Source organism: Panicum virgatum, chromosome 9K (assembly GCF_016808335.1).
Source record: "Panicum virgatum strain AP13 chromosome 9K, P.virgatum_v5, whole genome shotgun sequence".
In the NCBI taxonomy this organism is placed as follows: Eukaryota; Viridiplantae; Streptophyta; class Magnoliopsida; order Poales; family Poaceae; genus Panicum; species Panicum virgatum.
The window spans coordinates 11,378,996-11,389,094 of record NC_053144.1 but is presented as its reverse complement, the minus strand read 5'-3'; the positions used below and the strand labels follow the sequence as shown (position 1 = coordinate 11,389,094).

The 10,099-nt window shown below is 50.1% G+C and overlaps 2 protein-coding genes across 2 annotated transcripts; both read left to right on the top strand.

The window, feature by feature from the left end:
- Positions 1-250: 250 nt before the first annotated feature.
- On the top strand, positions 251-5,114 carry LOC120650130 (HIPL1 protein-like). Its single transcript, XM_039927152.1, has 7 exons — positions 251-470; positions 569-744; positions 1,488-2,279; positions 2,355-2,571; positions 3,229-3,407; positions 3,765-4,006; positions 4,507-5,114. The coding sequence occupies exons 1-7, from the start codon at positions 344-346 to the stop codon at positions 4,904-4,906; spliced, it is 2,133 nt and encodes a 710-aa protein (XP_039783086.1). The 5' UTR covers positions 251-343; the 3' UTR covers positions 4,907-5,114.
- Positions 5,115-6,571: 1,457 nt separating this feature from the next.
- LOC120650129 (beta-glucuronosyltransferase GlcAT14B-like) lies at positions 6,572-9,516 on the top strand. The gene is made up of 4 exons (XM_039927151.1): positions 6,572-7,330; positions 7,434-7,509; positions 7,604-7,719; positions 8,665-9,516. Exons 1-4 carry the CDS (start codon positions 6,718-6,720, stop codon positions 9,210-9,212), a joined length of 1,353 nt encoding a protein of 450 aa, XP_039783085.1. The 5' UTR covers positions 6,572-6,717; the 3' UTR covers positions 9,213-9,516.
- The last annotated feature ends 583 nt before the right edge of the window (positions 9,517-10,099 follow it).

The window sequence follows — 10,099 nt, the reverse complement described above, 5'->3', positions numbered from 1 at the left end:
TAACCACATTAGCACATCTCTTAATTTTCTACTAGTACTCTGGTATCGGTTTGCCATGAGCTAATGGCCGCTTTAGATTTGCCCTTCAGCGACCAGTGCCCAGTGGCAGTGATGTTAGTCAAAGCAGTCGCCATCCGAACAGGCGAGCAGCGAAAGACAAATGCCCCTTCCACTTGCCCTCCATATTTAAAACCCAACTTGGTCAACACTCACATGCCATGCTGCCGAGCGATCCCGCCGCCTCCCGAGTCCACCTTTCCAATAAATCTACCTGCTCCGCGACGCGGCGCGGGCTCGGCCATGCCCGCAGGAGCCAGGCGCACCCCCGCCGCAGTAGCACGGGATGGGGAGGCCCGCCATCGCCGCGCGCGCGCGCGGCTCGCTCCTCCTCCTCGTCGTCGTCGTCTGCTGCTGCCTCGCCGCGTGGTCGCCGCCGGCCGCGCGCGCCCTCCCGCTCTGCACCGACGGGAGTGAGCACTGAGCAGCGCTTCTTCTCTGATTCGCTTCCGCGCTCACCCTCTGATTGATTCGGTCGTTCACTTTCTGCTTGCTTGATCGTTGCTTGCAGGGGCGCCGGTGCCGCTGAACAGGACGCTGGGCTTCTGCTCCGCCTACGGCGGCGGCGGCGGCGGCGGCGGCAGCTGCTGCGACGCCGCCGCGGACGCCGCGCTGCGGAGGAGGTTCGTCGCCATGAACGTCTCCGACGCGGCCTGCGCCGGCGTCGTCAAGTCCGTCCTCTGCGCGGTAAGGGCCGACCAAATGATTTTGAATTGCCCTGCGCCCGGTTAGCGTGGCTGAACATCTGCTGTGTGTTGACTGTTGACTGCGACTCTGGGCTGCACGCGACGTGCTCGATGATTTGCCTGAGGGGAAACGGAAGCTGGGGGATCAGTGTAGTGGGACTTGTCCTTTTTTCCTTTTCTCGAGAATACTAGGTAGTTTTTAGTTTTTAAAATAGTGCCACCGGTGCTGATCCGTCATATGAGTACTCAATCAAATATTATTTGAATCTCGGAGGCCTGGACAACTAGTGGGATCTTTGTTGAGATACGAGCGTGCTGTCTGCCGCTACCATGCCCATGTTAATACCAAGAATCTTGGGAAGAATATACTAAGAAACATCGATGTGTATCCCCAAAAGAAGAAAATAAAAGGACAAACTGCATGCTTTGGGTATATTCAGGTATCTAGTGCTTGCGCAAGCAGAGGAGTATGTTTATTCAAGTTGTTCTCTGCAGTTAATACATAATTGAGAAAAGCATATTTCTAGCTTAAGAAAAAAAATTCGCATATTTTGTTTTGTATCTAAAAGCTTGTCATGCTATAATGGACAAAGTCAAATCTCGAGCTTTTTTGTATCTAAAAGCATGTCACTGTCAGCACTATTGCTTTTTTTATAAAAAAAAAGATCTACAGTTCTTTATGTAGGCAGTATTTTCATGTTCTTTTGTTGCGCTATACTGACAAATATCTCGGTTTACCTTCAGGAATGCAGTCCATTTTCAGCTGAGTTGTTCAACTCAAGCTCAAAGATTCAGATGGTTCCTCTCCTTTGCAACTATACTTCTTCAGCAAGTTCTGCTCAATCAAAAGATTCTACCCAAGACTACTGTAAAATAGTTTGGGAGACTTGCAAAAATGTGACAATAGTGAACTCTCCTTTTCAACCTTCCTTGCAAGGAAGTGCAAGACTACCTAGTTCATCATCAAAGCTCACTGATGTCTGGCGCTCAGAAAATGACTTCTGCACATCATTTGGTGGCTCGTCTAGAGATCAATCTTTATGCTTCAATGGAAATGCAGTTTTCTTCAACACTACAGAACTATCACCCACACCTAAAGGAATATGCCTTGAGAGAATAGGCAATGGATCTTATCTGAACATGGCTCCGCATCCTGATGGATCCAACAGAGTTTTCTTGTCTAGCCAAGCTGGAAAGATATGGTTGGCAACCATCCCAGAACAAGGCTCTGGGGGAACTCTACAATTTGATGAAGCAAACCCATTTCTTGATCTAACTGATGAAGTTCATTATGATTCTCAGTTTGGCCTCATGGGTATAGCATTTCATCCAAAGTTCACTACCAATGGCCGCCTCTTTGTTTCTTATAATTGTGATAGAACTCAATCGCCTAAATGTGCTGGTAGGTGTTCATGTAATTCTGATGCTAACTGTGATCCGTCGAAGCTTGGCACTGATAATGGTGCTCAGCCATGCCAGTACCAAGTTGTTGTTTCAGAGTACTCTGCAAAAGTCTCCTCATCTAATGTTTCTATGGTATGCTTTATTTACCTTCCCCTGTAAAAATTTCTTATCTTAGTTATATTTTCTCACTGTTATTTTATTTTCTAGGCAACATATGCTAATCCATCTGAGATTAGAAGGATTTTTACAATGGGACTGCCGTATACGGCTCACCATGGAGGGCAAATACTATTTGGACCAACAGATGGATATCTTTACCTTATGATGGGGGATGGGGGAAGCAAAGGCGACCCTTTTAATTTCTCTCAAAAAAGGAAATCACTTTTGGGGAAAATAATGAGGTTTGACATTGACGGCACACAAAGTAAGTTGGCAATAGTGGTTTTGTTCTTGTTTCTTAAGGAGTCCTGTGCGTGTAATCTTAAGTGTACATCTGCATATTTGTTACTACTTTTACTCAACTATTTGTTATTGCTTTTAATGGACTATTGTAGACTATCCAGTTTGCAGGATTGTAGTTGTTTAGCTTATAGTTGCATTGTTTTTCTGAGTGGCAATGTTAAGGTTAATGTTTTTAAGCGTGGCACTTCATTAGCACTGAGAATACCACATTATATTCCTCAACCATACAATTTCTCACTTTATGGGCAATCATTTGAAATGTTTGAATTAAGGAAATTTTCATGCTCTCTGTTCAAAGAAAAGTGTTCTACTTTACTGTCAAAAATAATGTTAAATGAATCAAACTCAGAGACATTAAAAGGACATAAATTCCTCAAAAATTTGATGACCAGATGTTTCGCATGTACATATGGTTGTGGATTGTGTTAACAGAAATCTAATTGTCAGTGCTTCTTTGGTATATGGTGCCGTTAACTTAACATCTGAATGACAACGTTACTTGCTGATTTCATGTTTCCTTCTTTGGAAAGCAAATCACCTTTTTACATGTGTAGGATGAAGTATAATATTTAATTTGGATTGAGTTTTGCTCAACGTTTATAATGTTGTTATTTTTCAGGTCAGAGTCGAAACATAAACCAGAGCTTATGGGGTAACTATTCCATTCCAAAGGACAATCCATTTGCTGATGATAGTGACTTACTACCAGAGATTTGGGCCTTGGGTTTCAGCAACCCATGGAGATGCAGTTTTGATTCTGAGAGGCCTTCGTACTTCTACTGTGGAGATGTTGGGCAGGTACCATTCCAATTCTAAGTTTATTAAGCCACATTTTTCGACCTTTCAAAACCAAGAAAAAAATTGAATGGCAACAATTCTTCTCTAAACCTCTTATAGGGACGTTTTCTGTACCTTTTTTATTAAAAAAACTACTTAATGTTTTGTATATTACTATACTCAAATATAGTAGGATAAAAGTCTCGATTTACTTATAACGAATCTTATTTTCCAGTATGAAAATCCTTTCATTAACCGCTTGTAATCCTGAAACAAGGGAACAAAGATAGACTTTTGAATAAAACGTAGATCCTTAGCTTGAACTTTGCCAGGCATCACTATCTGATTTTTTTTTCGACTTTTACCCTACATGAGCAGGATGTATATGAAGAGGTAGATTTGATCACCAAGGGAGGAAACTATGGATGGCGTGCATACGAGGGCCCTTACATTTATCATCCACAACAGTCGCCAGGGGGGAATACATCACTTGACTCCATAAATGCCATTTTCCCTGTCATGGGCTACGACCATTCCTCTGTCAACAAGGAAATTGGATCTGCATCAATTACAGGGGGATATGTTTATCGGGGGTCTACTGATCCTTGCTTATACGGGAGGTATGCAGTAACTGCCTAGCGAGCACTTCTATTTGTTTCAGAGGAGTTGGGTCTAGAATAACACAGGATATAGCCTATAGTATTTTCCTTCAGCCTGAAATTCAGAGATTTGAAGTGATCTACACCTAATTTAAAGGGCAATTCATCATTGGAATAGGCTGTGATACTTCAGAGTGTTTGTGTTACAGTTCAAGAGGGCACGTTCCTTAATTCCGGTCTGAGTCCTTGTGTTATTTTGCGTACTTGTTTGTGTGTTGCGCCTAGGACTCTTGTCCAGGATGCACAGCAGGGGTATCTGGCCTCTTTTCTCCCTTTGCTCTTATACTTTTAACTCTTTTCCTCTTAATTGAAAGGCAGAGCTCCTGCCCAGTTCGTTCGAAAAAAAGTATTTTCCTTCAACATCTTGATTAATTTATTTGCCACAAGTTTCTAGCTACATTAATTAATTCTCTAGTTTGTGGAGCTCTGATTGACAGTCATATCTGCTAATGCTCTGCCAGGTACCTCTACACCGATCTGTACTCGTCTCTGATGTGGACCGGCACAGAGACCCCGGAGGGCAGTGGGAACTACACCTCGTCCGTGATACCCTTGAGCTGCTCCAAGAGCTCTCCGATCGCCTGCGAGTCCGCCACCGGCAGCACCGACCCGTTGCTCGGTTACATCTTCTCGTTCGGGGAGGACAACAGCAAGGACATCTTCGTCCTGGCGAGCAAGGGCGTCTACCGGGTCGTGAGGCCCAGCCTCTGCGGCTACGCCTGCCCCGCGGAGGCACCGGCGACCGGCAACGGAACGACGCCGCCAGCAGGGGCTTCGTCTTCCGCTCCGGCGGCGACACGGCTGGCGGCGAAGTCGGTGGCGGTAGCTTTGGCGCTTGTTGCATGCGCGTTGTACTCTTGAGCCTCTTGCTTCTTGAGAAGTTGAGATGCCCACCACCCGGCTTGTTCTTCACGCTTGCTGTGCAGCCTTGGTGACTCTACCGGCTTGTATGTAGTGTACTACTAGTACATAGTGTTGGTGTTAGTTGAAGTTTTGTACGAGACGAGATGTAGCATACATGTAATCTTTCAACGACAACAACACAAAAAAAAAAGATGCAGCTAGCATCTATGCCGGGTGTGGGTAGGGGTGGTAAAGGACTTTGCAATTGGGTCCCTTTGCAATTTGGCCTAGAGAATCTAAAGACCGGACGTCGGGCTTTAATTTTATATAATTTTGAGCTAAAATATTTAAATTCTATGGTGGACTGCAAAGATGCCATTAGGATCATGGCTCATTACCATCTTAGGTGTGGGTCTGTTTGGTTCGCGTCCACCACTCGCCACGCCACGAGTTTGAATACATTATACATATGCCACTCTGGCTTGTCTGACATCTCGTGCAAGTCACTAAATTCCGATGATAATTTTGGTGGTTGACGGGGAAGACCCGCCGGGGCGCCCGTGAGTGGAAGCGGACGGGAGAGGTTGCAAATCTATTCATGCCATGGCTGAAAACCTGGAGGACGTTTTGTGCGTTGCTTTGGCATTTTGTGTGTCCCGCAAAAGACCCGAGGAATCTGTCGTCCCCACGTCTCCGTCGTCGAGGAGACGGCTCCCGGTCCCAGCAACCCACGGAAAATGTCCCTCGCTCCCGTCCCGCCGGGCAGTTGCTCGTCCTCTGGTGCGTGTCGTGTCGTGATGCCGTCGTGCGGAGGCGTTGGCGTCCAGACGGGAGAGCAGGAGAGACCGATGCCCCTTGTTTAACACCCCATCAAGAGCGGACGGGACAAAAATCCAGGAGCGCGGCGCGTCCTTCGTTGTCAACGTTCGGCTGGATTTATCCAGCCAGCTCGCGAGGTTGCTCGGACTCGGAGATGGTGTAATGGCGACACGTCGCGAGTGACGAATGGGAGGAAGATACATGGATGCCGGCACGGCGGCACCGCACGGAAGCACGCCCGTGACTGCGTCAGGTGCAGGTCGCCGTCCGTGACTACTAGTAGAACGTTGCGGCGGCGGCCAGCAGTCCTGGAGCGGCAACAACCAACAATGGTGGGTGCAAGGGGGCCAGGCCGCCAGGGTGTGCGCGCCACGTCCTGCTCGCCGTCCGACTCCGGACGGGTTGGGACGGCGCCGTACGTACGGGGCCGGGCGCCGCCCACGCGGCCACGCCGCGCCTGCTGGCTGCTGCCGCCTCCTCGTGTCAGTTCGGCGGCCACGGCAGCGTCCTGGCGGGGCACGACGCGGCGAGGCTTCGGCGTCTCTTGTCTTCATCGCACGCACGTCGCCGCCCGCAGGTCCACGAAACGAAAATGCTGGCATCATTGGTTTCGCCGGAAGCTCTCAAATCAAGTCGTCGTACGTCCTACACAACTACGTTGTGAGCTAGGCAAATCTGGAATTTATCTGCGTCGCTGTCGAACCACATCATCTGAAATCCAAACTGTTCAATAGAATTACGACTAAATTATTCGGCCCCAGATTTAAATTTCAAAAACCTACAGCTGCTGATTGCTGGCTCAACCAACTCTTGTTCCTTCCTCCCTAGTCCCTACAGCGCGGCGCGACCGCGCGCTCCAAATCCCCGGCGCTTCGTGGCTTCGTGCTCCCCCTCTTCTCACACGCGACGTGACGTCAGGGCACGATCCATAAAGCCGCGGCCCAGCCTCCTGGGCCTCTCTCCCCGCCCCGGCCTCCTCCGACGACCGGCAGCCTCCGGCACGACCGGCCATGGAGTCCGCCGCCTGCCCCGCGCGCGCCGCCGCGTCCGTCGACCTCCGCTGGCTGCTCTCGGTGGCCGCGGGAGGCCTCTTCGCGCTGCTTCTCCTGCTCGCCACCTCCCCGTTCCAGCTCCCCTCGTCATCCTCCCGCTTCTTCCTCTCCCCGGCGGCCCGCCCCACCTCCTCCTCGCCGCGCCAGCCGCCGCCGCTCTTCGTCGAGTCCGCGCTCTCCCGCGCGGCGCCCCCCGCCGCCGCCTCCCTCCCGCCGCGCTTCGCGTACCTCATCTCCGGCTCGGTGGGGGACGCCGGCATGATGCGCCGCTGCCTGCTCGCGCTCTACCACCCCCGGAACCGCTACGTCCTCCACCTCGACGCGGAGGCGCCCGACGCCGACCGCGCTGGCCTCGCCGCCTTCGTCGCGGCGCACCCCGTCCTGTCCGCCGCCGGGAACGTCAGGGTCATCGAGAAGGCCAACCTCGTCACCTACAGGGGCCCCACCATGGTGACCACCACGCTGCACGCCGCCGCCGCGCTCCTCTGGGGCCAGGGCCGCGGCCGCGGCGCCGACTGGGACTGGTTCATCAACCTCTCCGCCTCCGACTACCCTCTCGTCACGCAGGACGGTATGGATCATCCTCCTCCTCCTTCCCAGTTCCCAGTTGCCACCACCGATTGCGCATCGACCGGCGATCAAAGCTGCTCAGATCATGACTGCTCCTGATGCAGATTTGATGCACGTGTTCTCCAAGCTGCCGCGCGACCTCAACTTCATCGATCACACTAGCAACATCAGCTGGAAAGCGTACGTGCTCTGCTCGCACCCGATTGCAGGTCCTGTGCACGCGTTCTCGATTGATTTGTTCTTGGCAATTGAGATGAGTCCACCATGCTGTCAGGTTCGCGAGGGCGATGCCGGTGATCATCGACCCGGCGCTGTACATGAAGACGAAGGGCGACCTGTTCTGGGTGCCGGAGAAGCGGAGCTTGCCGACGGCCTTCAAGCTCTTCACTGGTATGGGCACCCTTCTCCCTGTTCAAATCACCCGTGATCGTTACCAGTACCTGACAGTGACAGAAGAATCTCCGCAAGTCGTAAAGTTTCAGCGCGAGCACGCTACTGGTCTGCTGTGTCTCTTTCTCGCGGTGTTGATTGATTGCTCTACAGTTCTAGAACTGATCACGTGTTCCCATCAGCCAGTAGGTCGTTTAGAGTTTCCATCGCCTGATTCTGAATTGCTCCAATCATGAACATGAAGCGGCGCTATCCAGTTGGTTGATTAGCAGGTGGTTGCAAACCCAGTACGCTTTAAAGGTTGCGCATTTCACTCTTGGTGGTGAGTGAGAGTTTGCTCTTTCGGACAAAGCCTACAGGAACTACTAGTGCTGACATTGGAAAAGTTTTCTGCGCGCGATGCTTTCGTTCAGGCTTGCTTGCCTACTGCAGTAGTAACGGTTCTGAACCTTGGTGGTGTTGCGTGCTGGACTGCTTGGAACTGTAATTCCACCTTTAATTTCCTGCAATTTTGGCCCTTTTTTTTGCAGTTTGGGTTATACTATTGACGAATCGCATTATGGTTCCTGACTAATAATCTGTTGGTGGTGAATGGAGGCCACGTCTTGTTTTCTTTTGTTTCTGCTTCCGACGTGTTCCCCTCGTTGATGTTCCTCTCGTCAACGAACTTTCTTTCTTCTAGGCGTTGGCAATCACGCATTCAATCTTTCATGTGCAGAATTGAGTCTGAAATTCCGGGATACTTGTCCGTGACCTGAATAAAATATCGATCATTGGGGTTTTATAAGGAATGGATGGGATGATATTCTAACAGCACAGTAGCATTAGCATGGCAGCCACTACTTGTCCACAACCGACATGACAACAATTTTTTTAAGAAAAAAAGAGGGCAGCAGAATAACCTGGTGGATCCTACCCAACCTACGTGGTTGCATTGCATTGCAGGTTCTGCGTGGATGGTGCTGTCGCGGCCGTTCGTGGAGTACCTGATCTGGGGGTGGGACAACCTGCCCCGCACGGTGCTCATGTACTACGCCAACTTCATCTCCTCGCCGGAGGGCTACTTCCACACGGTGGCCTGCAACGCGGAGGCGTTCCGCAACACCACCGTCAACAGCGACCTCCACTTCATCTCCTGGGACAACCCGCCGATGCAGCACCCGCACTACCTCACCCTCGCCGACTGGGACCGGATGCTCGCCGCCGGCGCGCCCTTCGCGCGCAAGTTCCCCCGGGACGACCCCGTGCTCGACCGGATCGACGCCGACGTCCTCGGCCGCCGGCCGGGCGCCGCCGTCGCGCCGGGGGGATGGTGCGCTGCTGCTGGCGGCGGGGACGGCGACGGGAGCGGCGGCGACCCGTGCGCGGCGGTCGGGGACGCGGCGCTCCTGAGGCCCGGGCCCGGGGCCGAGCGGCTGCAGCGGCTCGTCACGTCGCTGCTGTCGGAGGAGAACTTCCGGCCGAGGCAGTGCGTCGTGGAAGAGGATAACTGATGATGAGCCGGTGCTCCTCCGTTCTCTGGCAGGCGTTTCAGCTAGCATTGCGCCTGGCAATGCTGGGGTTGTGTCGGTGTCACGGCAAACGCACGGCATGTAGATGATACCTGAACTGAAGATGCATGGTACATACACATATATACATGTAAGAGTATGCATAAAAAGGGCACGAAATGTGTACCCGCAGATATGAGATACCTGTTCTGTATTCATCTATGCAGTACTGCATGCGCTTTTGCTCCTTTGATCTTTAAAAACAAACTAGTAAGACTACCCGTGTATTTGCACGGCTTAGATGTTACCATCTCTAATGTTACATTTTTAATTATTTATATTTATTATTTGTGCTGCTAGATGTAAGTATATTTAAGGTTACATTTTTTATAGTCTATTCGGCTGGCTAGTGGTAGGTACTGTAAAAGCTGGTTTGTGGGCTTGTTTGAATAGTATTCTGTGAGAGGGACTGTAGCGGCTGGTGGCTGAACCAGCCAGCCGAACAGACCATCAACTTTCATAAAGCAATTTTTTTGTTGACGAAAATCAAGATGTGTTAAAGTAGTTTTGAGGATCAATAATTTGATTTTATTTTCATACTCCTTCAAGGTTTGAATTAGGTACCATTTTGAGATAGTTCTAAGCTTGTTGTTGTAAACATTGATTAAGAATATTTAGTTTGATTAATGTGTAATTTTTTTAATAGTACTCAAAGTTGTGTTTTGAGGGTCGGGTTAATGGCAAAAAAATTTATTCATTTGGAGGTAAAATTATTTTTTACGTAAGAAATTTTTTAAGCATTTTTTATGTTTATGTGTTACATTTGATGTTGTAGTATTATTTTTATTTATCTAAGTAAATGATTTGGGGCGGCTTCTTGGCATCTTCCT